General features: G+C 43.9%; 1 protein-coding gene across 6 annotated transcripts in view; it reads right to left on the minus strand.

The window, feature by feature from the left end:
• The window catches only part of ptpn21 (protein tyrosine phosphatase non-receptor type 21), a 29,095-nt gene that overhangs the window by 7,736 nt on the left and 4,891 nt on the right, over positions 1–16,468 (minus strand). For 4 of the 6 annotated variants that reach the window (XM_079527392.1, XM_079527391.1, XM_079527393.1 and 1 more), the window contains exons 4-17: positions 16,015–16,112; positions 11,828–11,895; positions 11,105–11,175; positions 9,749–9,836; positions 8,839–8,927; positions 8,136–8,223; positions 7,660–7,739; positions 7,404–7,511; positions 6,758–6,818; positions 6,454–6,535; positions 5,128–6,317; positions 4,324–4,671; positions 1,218–1,358; positions 448–666 (exon numbers count right to left, since the gene is read on the minus strand). In XM_079527392.1, the coding sequence (XP_079383518.1) occupies positions 448–666; positions 1,218–1,358; positions 4,324–4,671; positions 5,128–6,317; positions 6,454–6,535; positions 6,758–6,818; positions 7,404–7,511; positions 7,660–7,739; positions 8,136–8,223; positions 8,839–8,927; positions 9,749–9,836; positions 11,105–11,175; positions 11,828–11,895; positions 16,015–16,112 (2,731 nt within the window). The remainder of the gene's footprint in view (positions 1–447; positions 667–1,217; positions 1,359–4,323; positions 4,672–5,127; positions 6,318–6,453; positions 6,536–6,757; positions 6,819–7,403; positions 7,512–7,659; positions 7,740–8,135; positions 8,224–8,838; positions 8,928–9,748; positions 9,837–11,104; positions 11,176–11,827; positions 11,896–16,014; positions 16,113–16,468) is intronic. The other 2 variants (XM_079527395.1, XM_079527396.1) reach the window with 2 other exon arrangements.

The raw sequence follows: 16,468 nt of genomic DNA on the forward strand, positions 1-16,468 counted from the left end.
CACTTTAACGTGGAAGCTGTCCAACATCAAGGAGCACTGTACTGAAGCGTGTACTGCGTCACATTTTAACAAACAGTCAACACCAGCCTACAGTTATGCTGAAATAAGCAACCTCTGAGTCACAGATTAAGTCACAGATTAAGTCATATACATATATGTAACACTAACAATATACTGAAATAAGCAACCTCTGAAGTTACAGTAGATGATAGGTCATGATTGTCAATGTAACACTGATTCATTCACGTGCTCAACGTAAAGGAGAAGACGATCCAAACGCACAATAAAACTAAATCAAAACACATTTGTTTTGTGCTAGAAATTAAATGAACATATTTTCATGGTACAAATACATAATTGGCAGTAATGTTATTTGGGACTGCTGAAAACTTATATCGAACAGGGGGGGTTGGATCAGACTTGTTATTAAAAGCATGTGCATCTTACTCTGATATGGGAAGCGTTGATGTAGCCTGTGTTGTTTTCCTTAGTGGGAACCAGCTCCACCCGTGTGTCGTCGTAAGGCAGGACATCTTGGAATCGGTTCCTCTCGCCGCTCTCAGGCAGCTGGGCAATGGTGCAATCCCCTGACGGACGGCGCTTGGGGATCTGCTCGTACTCTGTAAACACCATGCCTTGCTCCATGCGCTGCTCCAGCACCTTACACTGATAAGCACATACAATGAAACAATGGCACATACAAATCAGAGCCCTCGGGGAAGGAAACACTGCATGTGAGCAGGAAAGACTGAGTTTGGAAAAAGGCTTTTTACCAATTTCTCACCCAAAGTCTCTTGTGGTGGTGTGTGTGATCAAGATGTATAGCTTCTTTGCAATAACAAAAGTAAAAGTCTACTTTATACTATAAAAAATACAAAGAATCAAGTCCAACAAGGCTAACCTGTTCAGCGTTCTTTAAAACACAACTGTGTCAAGAGTGATTATTGTATGTGTCGTTCAAACCTATGTGACGCCAAAACTTTGCTGCCAGCAGTGTTCACATGAATCAGTTAAAAGCTCAAATGCTTTAAATACGCGATGCAAGTTAATTTACAATTCTGCATAATAATGCAAAGAATAAGACAAAGGCAAAACTCAACCTTTAAAACTCATGGCTAGCCTACATTGAATATTAAAACAACCATCTTATATAAGGAATAAGGAAGCATTGAAGAACCAGCAGCCCTGATGTAGATCTAGTTTCAACGGGAACGTACCCTCTCGTCGTTGGAAGCCTTTTCAGGCTCATCCTTGCCCTCATCCTGCATCGGCAGCCTGGACAGCGTCAGGCCGTTGAGGGCTGCCACCTTCAAAGGGCCCATCTTCTTCAAATCTGACCTGGCTCCTTTCTTCATGCCCTGGCGTGAGAACACAGGGGGACGAAGAAAACACAGTGGGATGAGGGGACAAGCTGAGAATGACTTCCGTAGAGGGAAGGAGTGGGTAGGAACATACAGCAGGAGACAGCCCAGTCTCGCTGAGTCGTCGGGTGATGGAATGTAACCCGTCCGGTTTTATGAAGTAGCCTAATGACATTCCTTCAAGATGCAGGTGTGTCATGTGTCAAAACACTCTTGTTGACGTCATTCCGCAGTGCATGCAGAAATGTATGCTGGGTAATTCCAGGTGCCAAATGACGTCAACAAGTTTGTTGATGAAGAAGGAAAAAAAAGCTCAGGTGCAGACACCTGACCGAATGTGGGAGTTCTTTGTTCATTTAATCTTTTTTCTATTGGCTACAGATGTTTCGGTGTAATTAAGATAGCGTAGGCCAGCAGAGTGGAACTCTGCAGTATGTGTACGTGACTGAAAATCCTATCTGCCTTGTATTTTTAAGACGTTATCAGATCAAGCGACACCTCCATTGCCAATACATTACTAATAGTGTGTAAATCACCTGCTGATAAGATATACTGTACTAGCACGTAAATCACCTGCTGATAAGATCTACTGTACTAGCACATTGCTAAATAATTACTCATTCAGGCATCACCAGTTGAAATGGTTCTACAAATGCTGCACTAGTGTGTCTATAACTGTGTGTGTGTGTGTGTGTGTGTGTGTGTGTGTGTGTGTGTGTGTGTGTGTGTGTGTGTATAGTCTCTACATGTGTGTGAGGGCATAGTTGTGGGGGGAGGTTAGAGGGCCTTTATGGCAGAGGGAACATTTCATTGTAAAAAGGGCATAGCTGAAAAAAGACTTGGTACCACATGGCTTGGCTAAGCATGCAGATTTGTACTAGGAATGTGTAAATTTGTCCAAAATGAAAATCGATTTGTATAATTAATATTAACGATTAATCGATTAATCGGGGGGGATTCTTTTTTATTTTTTTTAGATTTTTATTTTTATGAACCCTATACAAATAAAACATTCTTCCCCCCAAGGGGTAACTAAGCCAAAAAGGTTTGGGAACCCCTGATGTAGATGATTAACAATAATTTGAACTTGAGAGTTAATAAGGGTCCATTTGGTTACTAACTCCATCTTTTGATTGAGGACCACCTGGAACCCCCTCAAGGTGATCCCTGGACCAGTGTCAACCCTGGCCTGATTAGGTGAATTCCCAACAACGGCTTAATCCTCCAGGTTTGGAGGATTTAGCCGTATCTTGATTGGAGTCACACACTCACACCCTGTCCTGTTTGGATGACAATATTGCCTTTCCAACAGATTTTCATAAAAAAACCAAAAGAAAACCCAGATTTGTGTCCTATTAACGTTTATCGATTAATCGGACCCATCCTTATTAAAATCTGCCATCCATAACTTTTATGTCCTGCCCAGGATTCGAACCCGGGTCACCTGGATGAGAGATCCAACTGCTCAACTAAGAGGCAATGCCCACATAATGTCTCGGTGAGAATGATATTGTGCTTCTGGAGCTTCAGACAGTACTACTTGGTAGTACTGTCCAGTAGACGTCAGTGTTGATTTTGACAGCATTTTGATTTAGTTTTAGTCTTTTGAATACATCTGTTAAGTTTTAGTCATATTTTAGTCATCTGAAATGTTTTACCTTGAAGTCCAGTTTTAGTTGACTAAATATAAGATTGTAGCCGACTAAATCTACAGTTGATTTAGTCGACTAACATGTATTTTGTCGGGCCTTGATGGCATCGTAATGGCTGATTTCACACTTGGTTGCATACTGAAAATAGAAGATCTAAAGGCTCACAACGCGACGCAACGACCCAAGCCCAACCAAAAACATAAAATGACTTGTCTTTTAGTTCTAATTAATCTCTTCTCTACTAATCCCTCCCTAACATTCGTCTAGTTTTATTTGTTGATGAAATTGTCAATATATTGTGTTTTTAGTCATCATAGCTTAGTTTTTATGGTCACAGATTATCATGAAAACCTGCAAAACCCATCGCTCCGTCAGTCACGCCTCCATATATGGCCGTCAGTCCATCACGCCTCGTTCTGCATATATGGAGCCGGCCAGCAATTCTACATCTGACCTCAAACCCTTATATCTCCATATATGGAGCTGACCTGTTCTGAAATTCCATATGTTGATCCGCCCCCACCCGTCGCTTGGTCTTCAACCAGCCAAAATTCTGACATGTATCCCCCCCTTCTCCACTCCCTCATTGGCTCCCGGTCACTGCCCGCACAGAGTACAAAACTCTGATGCTGGCATTTAAAGCAACCAAAGGTATGGCAACCCCATATTGCAAGTCTGATCGAACCCTACAAACCCTCCCGCACGCTCAGATCAGCCAATGTAGGGAAGCTGGAAGTACCTTCACTAAAACGCCAGGACAACGCTCCACACATCCCAAACTCTTCTCCCTTCTCAACAGGCCCGAAAATTAAGGCCTGGCCCTACCTGGGCATTCATCAAACCCTGTACACACAAGACACGCTCCACATATGGCCAGTACAGAATTCATTCCATATGTTGATCTGACCCCTCATGCCAAAGCGCCAGCGCTTGCCCAGAAGACTGCCGTCACCCAGGCGGATGCATGCACGTGACCTCAAGGTTTAGTTTTAGTTTAGTTTTCGTCAGTGAAAAAACATAGTCGACAAACATTTTTCGTCATAGTTTTAGACGACGAAACCAAATACTGGTAGACGTCCTATCCAACACCAGGGTGTAAAATTCTCAATATTAGAATAGTGAAACCACGTCCAACTGCAGGTGTGCTAGTTATATTGTATTAATATTAATATACTCTACAACACAGATTGGTTCAAATAATGTTGCATACAGTTTGGTTCAAATAACATACTATACAAAACAACATAAAAAGCATTGATTAGAAAAAGTCTGGACGGAAGCTATAAGAGGATATGTGAAGCAGCACTCACCGGAGGTGGTAAGCCCTCAACAGTCTTCTTCCCAGCAGGCACATCAGAAATAGGTCTCTTCTTGAAGTCCTTCTTAGTCTTCTGCTTGGCCTGGGCACTCAGGTCTCCCTCTGACACACAGGGCATCCTGGGCTGTCGCAGGTCCGACAAAAGGTAGAGCGGCTCAACTTCCTGAATGAGAGGGTGGGGCTGATAAGCCAAGGAACCCGTTATGGAGGGCTCGAGCGAGGAGCCGATGGGGTATGCGGGCGGAGGTTCCATGGGAGCGTGCTGCTGCTGGTGCGTCAGAGAGGACAGCGAGGTCAAGCTGTGGTGCTGCTGGTCAGGAAGAATGGCCGCGACCGCATCCTGGGAAAGGGGCGTGTCACAATCGTTACATAATCACCTAATTGCAATTATTTGAGATAACGGTAATCGCAATTATTTTTGCATAATCATCAATCATTTCCATGTTGAAAAATGTCTATTCATTTTCAAATATTTTCAAGAATAGCAGAAATAGCAGATCTACAAGCTTACAACACATCACTTTGTGATAACTACAGCCTTTTCCGCTATTTAGTAAATGTTTTGGAAAGAAAAAATTATAAAAAATATTAAATGTGTCAGTGATTTTTGTAAATTTAAGTTATTTGTCATATCTGCCCTGTGCAATTTGTGATTACGAAGCCTAAAAGGCAAACAGAAATACAAATAGTAACGTTCCAATGTTCAATGAAAAAAAACACACAATTAAATCGTTAATCGCAATTATTAGTGTGACTATTAATCGGCAACTTAAATGTGTAATTGTGACAGCCCTACCTGGGAAAGGGGCGTGTGGCGTCCGCTGTCATCCTCAAACTCTTCCTCTTCCCCGCTGCTGTGGACCAGCATGGTGGCGTCCGATAGAGACTTCTTGTGTCCGTAGCGCACGTCCTCCTTAACGTCCCCGCCATCCTCTGTCTTGATGTGTTCCATGAAAACATCGAGCTGAGAGCCCTGAGAAGGACCTCTGTGGAGCGCCGGGGGCGGAGTGGCGGATTCAGCCGCAGACGTCGACACAGCCCTCTCTTTGACCCTCATCCCCTCTAGACTGTATGCCAGGCCGGCGATCTCGATGGAGTTGCGTTTGTGCGCGTGGTGGGGGTGTCTGTGTGGGGGTCCGGCGAGGAAGAGGGGCTCCGACACCTCCTGCAGGGAGTGGGCCACCGGCAGGCTGTCCTCCTGGAAGGTCTGCACAGAGTGGTGCACGCGCCGCGTGATGATGAGGTCAGGGTTGCTGCTGCTCACGTACAGGTGGCGCGACAGGTCCGGCGTGCTGTTGGCGGGCCGGGGGTGGGCATAAGGGTAGGGAGGCGGTGGCCGGTACACCTGTGTCCTCATGATGTTGGGGGCCGGGTAGTCCTGCGCCTGTTGCAGCTGAACATTGGTGAGCTCGGGGACGCTGACCGCCCCCACCACGGCCCTCCTCTCTGTGGGATAAGGGTACGGGGAGGGGCTGTGGAAGCTGGAGTTCAGGTGGAAGGGGTAGTGGTGGTGGTGGTGGTGCTGGGCACCTCCTCCGCCACCGTGCTCGCCCCGGATCTCCGGTTGGCTGTAGACAAGTGGGTCAGGCCTGCTGTAGGCGTACGAGTTGCCGATGTTTAGATTCCTCATGGAGTGGCTCTGTCGGTGCTCTGCGGCTAGAACCATGCCGCCGCCCGCCCGGTTCTTCTGCCGCATGACCGTCTCATAGTCGGGCGTGGCACGGTATGAGGGCGGAATAAGGGCGCTGTGGCGGTGGGAGGGGACGTAGTCGGGCCGCGTGATATCGCTGCCCGTGATGGAGGGGTTGGAGGACATTGGGGAGGGCTGGAGGTAGTGCTGGGGGTTGGTGAGGGAGCTGGTGCTGTGGGCGCTGTAGACGCTGCCGTTGCGCAGGCGCCCTCCGCTGCCGTACTCCATGGGCGAGCGGTCCAGGCTGGTCTGGGAATGGTAGTAGTAGCCATTCTGATTGTTCACGTACAGGTTGTCTGCGGGACCACAGCATTATCATCAACATGCAAGCATGACACCAGAACGAGGGACACAATCATTTTTGTAGCAAGTAATTCTTATCACGTTCAAATCATTTCAAGTAAACAGTTCCGAGTCAATTTGTATCGTTACCTTGTGACGATGTGTAAGGCTCGGTGAAATGGCCATTGTAGTGCATTTGAGGTGGGGGCATCATGTACGCCTGAGGCTTTGGCTGCAGCAACAACATCAAACAAGAGAAGGATTCAGTTAGCGCACACATGACCCTAATGCTGTCCAACAGCACGGAATTATACATAAATCTAATTGTGCGCTAGCTAGAACACTGTTATGGCCCTTAGTGCGGCAGATGACGTGTGTCATGTGCTGTGTTCCGCATGCCGCAGTTCTGCAGGCAGAGTGTGTGAGTGTGTCTGTATTTAAAGCTGTGAATTACCAGAGACAGTCTTGTAGAGGATCTCCTTCTGACTGGGTTCACAACCGTGGGCTGAGTTTGGCTGAAAGATTAAAATGCTGATAAGTAAATAAACTACAAATAGCATTTAGATTGACAGACCCTCCCCGAAAAGGGTTAACCACTTAAGACCTGCTGAATTTCAAATCGTTGGAAATAGCCGATCTACACGCTTGCGGCGTGTTGGGAGATTGCCATTTCTGCCTATATAATGACATGGCCAAAATAGGGATGAAACAGGTTGAAAGTGGTTAAAGGCAGATGCAAACTGAATTACTGGGTGGTTCAATTCAAATAAATATTCTGAATGCTTAATGACATAAAGAAGGATTTAGTTAACAAATTTGCCCAAACAGGTCTAGTCCAGCAAAAAAATGGCCCATACATTTGTTTGAAAATAAGTATGGGGCAGGCTACATTGCCCCACCACAAAGATTTGCTGTAAAAATGCATATTGCTTGGATGCATGAACACTAGAGGTCCCCAGGCGCCGCTAAAGCTCTGTTTGGATTTGGAGAGCTAGTTTACTGGGGTGTGGCTAGCTTGTTGGTTAGGCGAGGAAAGCATGGGACCCTGGCACTGGGTTGCTAGGCGTTAACTGTAGGCGGTGGCTGGTCGTGTTGCTCACCCCTTGTTAGAAGGCAGAGAGGGACGAGAGAGCATTGGAAAACGAGGAAAGGAAAGAGTGAGAATGGACTTCTGGGAGCCCTCAGAAGGCGTGGGGTCACACCCCTCTCTGAAGAGAGAGGAGGAGAGGGGTGAGGTGGCTATTCTGACGTGGACACACACGTACACGCCCACACGCACACAAACATATACATGGAGTAGGGCAAGAAACAAAGAGACAGGAACTAGACTAGACATGTCAATAGAAGCACACTTACAGGCTACTCTTGTTAATCTTATAAAACTTGTGCCTGGCCAGACACATCCGGCACACATATTTGGAGGTTTCCATGTCTTCCTGCATGGAAGGAAGAAAAAGAGAACATCTCAGTCATGAGGCAGTCAGTACAGTGCTTATCTACAAGCAAGAAAACTGCTTCCCAGCGAATCCTCTCACATAAATCTACAGTATGTGGAATTTCAGCCAGTGGCATGTGGCTTTGTGATCGCTCATACACAACATACCTGGGCAACCACGTGCAGAAGCCCACACACAAGCTCAGGCGTACACACACACACACACACACACACACACACACACACCACACACACCACACACACACACACACACAGGATGACAGGCTGATGGCTAACTCCATCAGAGGAGGGTAGAGGAGCCTTATGTTAATAGTTTTACATGAGGAGTGGTGGGACAGAGAAGCAAAATGACAGTGACCACAGCATATAGACTCACTGTCTGGAACTGCACGCTCTCCTCTTTGTTGGCCAGCTCCAGGGCAAAAAATGACTTGTTATGACTCATGTTGTTGATTTCATTCCACCTACACAGCCAATTAAAACACAGTAACAGAGAGAGACAGACAGAGAAAGTTACATGAGGCAATGGTGGTCACATATTTAACTAGAGAAGAAAAACCTCATCGCACTTTAAAGAGACTGTGGGAACAGAGTACTAACCAGATCAAAATAAAAAACACATGTTTGTGGGCGTCCATATCAAATGCTTCTATTGTGCTAGACTGCACAATGTCAGATGCAGTATGTCGGAGCGAGATGGAATCACCATTGCCTTGAGGGAGACTTGACAGACACAATGCCCGCAGTCCTTTAGGTCTAGAGCGGTCTAATTGACTCACTTCCTCCAAGGCCAAATTCAGGTCTAGACAGCATTAGGTGACATTTCAGCTCATTCACAGATTGCAGGCGACAACCTCACCTAAGTATAGCCGTAGACCATACCACCAAACTCAATATGTGCTGACAGAGTCATTCAATCCAATAATAATTACTGCCCAGGACTAGGAAATGCCAGACAGGGCTTTAATTCAGGGGCTTCCTATTTAGAAGCAGATCATATTGCAAGCATTTGGCTGCATTATTTTAAGAACATGAAATAAATAAAACAAACAGTCCAAGTGTTTATTTCCAGGGTTTACCTAAATACAAGCGGTGGCCTGCCGTTTTTGTGCTTCACAAAGATCCCATCCAGACAAGCTCCCAGCATGATGTCAGTGCCTGTGCTGTCCTGTAATGACGAGAGGGGAGTGTAGTAACAATTAGAACGGCCAATCAGAGGTAGAATTAAACTATGCAGCCTAATGTTGGGGATCTTCAGATATGTGCCAAACTTACATCTCACCAACAACTCTTCTACATGTCTACTGCACTGTTCAGCATTGCTGTCCCATTGTACTAAATGTTGAGTTCCTGTTAGTGTAGTTGCAAGTTGTGTGTTGTTGACGTGTTTGGTAGGGATGTTAATAGTTAATCGATCGTTCAATTAAACTTAACAGTTAACAACTAATCCAAAATTCTGCGGTTCTATCATTGGGCGGTTTTCTGTGAATTTAATGCTGTCTGCGTGTGCACGGGTGGCCGAGGAACGCACATGTAGGCCGGTTAAAGTCTCCACCCCCTACCTTGGTAGCCACAGAAACGTCTCTGCTTTTGCATGTGATGTGACAGAAGAAGACAGTGCACTTTTCATTTTATTCCTCATACAAATATGCCATTGCTTGGCCCTGTATCTCAAATGGTCAAATAAATATTTGATATATAATATGGACTATAAAATGTGTTTTGTATTCTCTCTGTATATCAGCAAAATGTATTATTTTTTATGTTAGACATTGAGGGAAATTAAGAATCTCAGATTTCTTTTTTTAAACACCGCTTATCAACTACCCGGTTAATCGATCGATAAGGTTATCAATTCATGAATCTATTGATAATTGACATCCCTAGTTTGGAAACAACATTTAGAAATTAAGTTATTCTGCAGTCAAATTTGGTTGTTTGACTGGACAGTAGCATTAGTGTCGTTGTAATATTTTTGGCTGTACTTACCTTGGCTTGATAGCTCTCCTGGCCATAACCTTCCATCTTTTCCACCTCCTGCATGTACATCATCTCTGCCTCTGGGGCTGGCAGCCCCCTGAAACAGTAGAACCGATACCATGTCAACACCTACTGATGCTACAGTACGTACAGCCAAGGAGACAAAACATACTATTAACCTACTGGTGGTACATACAGCCAAGGCCCCCATATATACCTATGACATAATTATTCTGTTGATACAGGCGTATTGATACAGATAGTTTAGACTGTTCAATATTGTGCGCAGCCATTACTCTCGACAACTTAGCAGCAACACCACCTCTCCTCACCCTGTCGTCCCTTCACAATAAAGTGTCTCCCCTTTATCTCCCAATGCTGCACATTTTACCCAGGTTATTAACAGGAAATTAGTGTAACTTAACATCGTGGGAGAGAGCAAGGCAGTGAGTGAGAGAGGGCTAAGGGTGGCGGGGGGTTGAATGACGCCTGGCGGTCAGTCGGAGCTCGGGTTAGGTGGAGGGTGAGGGTGGAGGCCTGTTTCAATTGAAACTGGTGAAACATAGCAAAGGCCTCCTATGCAGGGAGAGACACACCCATGCAATGATCGCAATCCCTTAATGTCATCACAATTTATTTTATTGTCCCGTTGATAAACGACAGCAACCGTTTCTGAAACATGAAGAGTGTGATGAAACACTGTTCAACTCTTCACCTTTCACCTTCCTACCCCTAACCTGACACCTCTGCTCCCCTCCTCCCTGACTGCCTGTAGCCGCAGCCAAACTATGACAACTATTCCTGGGGATGTTCTGTGCTTTAATAGATCTTTCCATGGACTTCAGTAGCGCTAACACAGAACACACAGCCAACCCAGAAGGAGAGGATAAGTCCTTTAAAAATCACTGCAGATAGGAACGGAATGGGACGAGGTGGAATGATGGGACACAGCTGCTTACGGACTATAGAAAAAGAGAGCGAGATGGAGGAAATAAGAGAGATAGTGTGAGTGTGTGAGTGTGTGAGTGTGTGAGTGAGTGAGTGAGTGAGTGAGTGAGTGAGAGAGAGACCGTAGCTTAGTGCCAGGCAAGATCGAGCTTCATGCTTTTGGCCTAGTGTAAATCAAACTAGAAAGACAGGCTTATATACGGCCGACTAACTGAGACCAGATGATGAGCGTGCACCATGGTTGGGCAGAATAGATGGATGGAATTGAGGCTGGGCTCAATTAGAGGGAGTGCGTCAGACTCTGCGAAAAGTGGTTGTTTGTCAGTGCAGGGAATGAAAGGCATGCCTGTCCCCCCCCCCCCCCCCCCCCCCCAGATGGAGAACATGTGCAGTTGAACTTTGAAAGCTCATCCTCACCTGTAGTTCTGGTAGAGGAGAGCCACCTTCTGAGTGGCCTCCTCCAGGACTCGCTCATCCTGGATCCAGCCCTGGGCAGACAAAAAGGAAGGTTAAATATATATATATATAAGGCCGCTGATACATCTAGATCAGATGTCATTTACAATCCCCATTCCAGGATGCATGGAATAAAGAGAAATAAAATCGCACGACAGGAAAAAAAAAAGTCCAAATCTGTGAATTGTGAAAACGGCGTGAAAGGATTTACCCTTACTAGTGCTCTGTGTACCAGTACTAGTTTGACCAGTTAAAGTACTCTTCAATGATACAAGAAATGTAACATCTAGTATTACTCTAGGGCTTGACTTTATCAGCCACTTTAGGGTTATGCCTTATTTACTGTATACTGTAGTTGTTTGCATGCCATGTATTGCATTGAAAATGGCTGATCTACAAGCTCACAACGCGTTGCAGCACAGCACGTTGTGAGCTTGTAGATCATCAATTTTCAGCGTGCGTCACTGCCCAAATCCAATAATAATTTAGAGAAAGACATCCAGAACTTTAATCCATAAGAATGGTCCGTTCCATAGTGATAGGCAGCCATATAAGGCAAAGATCACAACACCATTATTGATGATGTTGTTACATCTAATGATCTATATCCATGACTATGATCAAGTATCCCTTGTGTGTTGCTGAGCATGGAATGAACAAGAGGTACTGTAACTAAGCACTTACAATAGGAAACAGCACAAACTTCTGGAGGAACTCCTGAGAATCATATCGGTTGAAGTCTCCAAAGTCAGCTGAATACAAAGACAAAAAAGAGAAATTAAATAAGTAATCTGGCTACAAATGACGGGTGCTACTAATCAATGATGAAAAGTAAATCGACAGGGATCGACATGGACGTGCTTTTTAAGAGCCATGACATGAGCCCGCAGTGGCACATTTCCCTTTATGTCTAACCCTGAATATAGAATACATTTTTATTTATTTATTTATTTTGGGGGATGGTAATGAATTTATTTATTTATTTTATCCACCAGGCCAAAAGGCCAGGAGGCCTGAGCATATGTTATTACCGCTGGACCAATCGGTGTGAAACTTTACATGCACACTCCGAGTAGGGAGAGAACCGTATCTTCCTGATGGCTGCACCCCACAACTACACATCCCTGTGGAGATTTGTGCTCCAATGAGCACGCTTCTCTAGTTTGATTATATTTTAGTAGGCTCACTCAGTTTCTTTGTCATGGCTGCCAGTTCCTACCCGATATCTACTGACCAGTTTTACGAATAATAAAAACATTTGCCTCATTTTTCATTTTCTCTCCCACTTTATGCTCTTCCTTAACCACTTGGGAGCCTAGCATCCTTATTCTGGGGAAAACATTTGGCAAAAAATGGCAGTTTGAGTTATAGGGAAAAAGGAGCAGAGAAAAGTAGCGGACGTACTCTAGAGCCCTGGGGGACTCTGGTCAATGAGGACTCAACCATATGATAAGGACTAAAATGGAGATTGCACTTGTTTCTTTCAACAGGGCTATTTTATATTTTATATCATACACAGGAACACACTGACCGGGAGCACATTCATGTTTTTATTCTGTTGCTGATGGTAGCCAGTAGTGCCAGTTCACACCCTTACCAGTCTCATTTATTTCAGTTAGTCATAGCTGCCAGTTCCCACCTGATGTTGAGTGGGAGTCCCGACTGCTAGCTTGCATAATGTCTTCAGACGAACACATTACAACAATTTATTTCTAAGATGTACAGGTCATCATCTAAGAGACTCAATCCCCCACCATGCAACAGCAAATCCATGAAATTCCAATAGAATAGAGCCATAACCACTTTCACCCTGGCATCCCTATTTTGGTCATTATTTTCACACACACCCAATAGACTAGAGCACCGATTTCTGGCGTCAATATCACTAGAGAGTGCTAAGTTCATGGGTTCATGCATTTATTCAATTGTATTATAATCTCCATAGGGGGATCTTAGATCACCTCATACAAGAACTGTGTTTGAAAAATAAACAAATCATCCCGGCGGTTTCACTCATATGGATATGAAGAATCAACTGACTGCTGCAGAATCCTAATATAAATGCACCACTTCTCTGTGGGTACGTATGTCTGAAATCCACATAACTCGAGAACCGTTCACCCCAACAACTTCAAATTTGACACACGCGTGCCACACAACCACAGGGAGTGCAGTGCCCGGTGTCAAACCATCGGATTGCCGGTTGTCCAGAACCAGCACAAAAGCCTCTGACCGGGATCTGGACAGGACTCCTGCCCAGGCTCTGGGACAATATATCGCTAAGACAGCTTGTTTATTTTTGGAACACAATTCTTATACGAGACGATTTTAAGATGACCCAATGTTATTCTCCATAGAGAAAATCTTCCGGGTACCCCTTGGAACCAGGGGATGAGCGAGTGACGTCAGGAGTTCGGCACTCGTCTACATGAGAAGCTCACATGTGTTCTCTGGACTGGTTGATAGACTTCAGAGCTCTGGTAGAGCAACCACACGAGCCTCAACAAGTGGTAACTGTACTGTTCCCAGGTGTAACAACTCATTCGGACAGTCTGTCTTCTCAGTAAAGGGAGCAAACCTATGGAACTCTTTGCCTACGGTTCTAAAACTAGAGTCGGATGGTAACGTGTTCTACAGAGGACTCAAACTATGGTTGAAATCAAATCAACTGTGTTCACATGTATAGCTTCTGACTGGATATTAGTGATTATGTTTACTTTTGTATTAGAGATTATGTATTGGGTATTGTAATTGTGCTGTAAATATTATTAGAATGTATAATTTTTTGTATTTGACTGGGTGTTTTTTAAACTATAGTGTCATTGTATTTTTTAGAAAGGTCTCCTGTGGACAAGTGGTGAAAACTAGCACATGTGCTAACACACTGTAAACGATGCATCTACTATTTGTACAACTGTGCAATGAGCAATGTAATTGTTATGTCCATATCAAATAAATAAACATAAACATTGTGACGCGTGAGCTTTATTTTTTATCCATATTTATTTTTATCAATAGAATAAGAATAATCGCTAAGAAAATGATTTATAGTTGCATCTCTAGTCTACAACAATACATTCCAGTAACACTAGCATACCACATATTTCTATTTATGTACGCATCCTGGTCTCTGAAAAATGTGCCCAGTTCTGCAATTATAGTACGAGTCAGTCAGACTGAGGCATGCAGGTACCTTAGAATGGCATGAGGTCTTTTTGGAAAGTTGCGGTGTATGATGACAAGACGGGCTATTTTTAGGAGAGGAGGGGACCCATTTGTTATGGAAGGGAATTGCTTCAGCGTCTGAAACCGTAGTGGTCTGAAAACCGCTCCCAGCAATCACAGCTATGCAGGCCAGGGTATCCCAGGCATCAGCTAGCTGTACGCATAAGCTACAACTACTACAGTACATTTCAAGGCCACGCAGAAAAGGTTGTTAGGCTCGGGAATTGAACCCACTACTCACAGTCAGGCTGCATTAGTGTGGTATGCGTCTTAACCACTAGATCATAGGAGCCCTGCATAAATTGCTTTTTAAAAGCTTCCTTTTTTTAAACAATCAGAAAAGAAGGATGTGTATTTATTAGTTAGAGTTGTCCCGATACCGATACTGGTATCGGTTACTCTGGCCGATACCAACCTCAAGTACTCGTACTCAGAACCGGTCCCGATACTCTGACCCGAGTACCAAAACATTCAATTGACATTAGTTAGAACAAAATGTTGTATTGCTAATAAGCTAAATGAAGAACATTTATGGATTCTTTCCTAAATCGTTTCAGGCTATTATTATTGTGGTAATTGAAAATTACAGTATCATTACAAGTACAAGGCATGACAATGAAATTTAATTGGAGAAAAAGGGAGTAACTCAACAAAAGTACTTGTATCAGCAACTACAAAAATGTAAGTACTTCGGTCTGAAAAAAATGGTATCGGGACAACTCAGTGCCTGTAACATCCAACATACCACTACTTTTTGTGCAATCTGAGCAAAGGAATTAACATTGATTTGCCTACAGTATATCAGTTAAAAACAATACAGTATCACACTAATATTAAAATATTCAAGGATATCAATATTTTTTCACACCTCTATGATAAGGTAGCATGGCACTTGAAACCGCAACTGAATGCTTTGGGCGCTTTGAATAAGCTTCTTGGGAGCTTCCCACCAAGGCTGGCCATGGCTGCAACAGTAAGTGATCTCAGTGGCTGCACTATGTTAACACCCAGCCCAGTTACTTGCACAGCCTGATATAACTTTGCCAGCAGCATCTGAGATTCTTATGGCTGGGCAAAAGCTGGAAGAGGAAATGTCAGGCAGAAAGCTCACGCAAGGGGAGTTCACATTCACTCACACACTATTGAACAAGTTTATAGGTTGGTTTGGATTCTGTGGGACTTGTTAAGTGGTCCAATTAACAGACTCTTGGAAGAAAGTAAAAAGTAAAATAAATAAAACACAAAGATAATTGGTTTGAGGTTTAATGCAAATAATAATTTGAGAGCAGACACTCTGAAACTGACCCGAGGGTAACTATGGAGTACAAAACAATTGCGAAATTCCAACTTCAAATATTACAGTTGAAAGTTCACATTTTTTTCTCTGTCTGTGCTTTGAGATCACATGCCATGAGACAAAAGTTTGTTGTTGAGAAACAAATGCTCTTGCTCTGGTGGAATGGAAAGTCAACAGTTTGAGAATCAATAGATCTCAATCTGGAATTTACTACAGCCTAAACAACCATGTCCAAGCCAAAAGATTGAATTAACAGAGTCTCATAGTTTGACCTGTTGCAAGTCTTTCTCAACTCAAAGAATTGGGGTTCTTTAAGTTTCTCTTATTAGCCCAAGACAATTTACATTACCTTGAACTGCCAGGCCAGCCAAACGAATAGCTTGTTCTATTGAGCATGGGATCCTGCCCTCCAAAACATCCTTCTTCAGCTGCAAATAATACTGATATCTGTGAAGATATAAAGAGGTTACTCAAGATTGGGGAACAGATAAGGCCTCTCCCTGAGCCTTACAACCGAATGTCAACCCTGTTCAGCAGGTGTGAAGTCATTACTGTATGTCAAGTGTAAACAACATTCAGAGATAAATTATCGTAGGTATGGATTGAGTAAAGGGCTCATATGGCAGAATGAATTCCGAGTGAACCACTCAGAATGAATTTGCCAACACTGAGATGTTACTATGGAATGACAATTTCAATAACAAGGACTGATGATTAGTTACAAAAGATATGCGGCTGCCTGCAGTATATGACTGGTACCAAAAGGTTATCTTCTCCTTTAAGCACTACTAACTTGCTCAATT

Source organism: Electrona antarctica (genome assembly GCF_951216825.1).
Source record: "Electrona antarctica genome assembly, chromosome: 18".
Classification (NCBI taxonomy): Eukaryota; Metazoa; Chordata; class Actinopteri; order Myctophiformes; family Myctophidae; genus Electrona; species Electrona antarctica.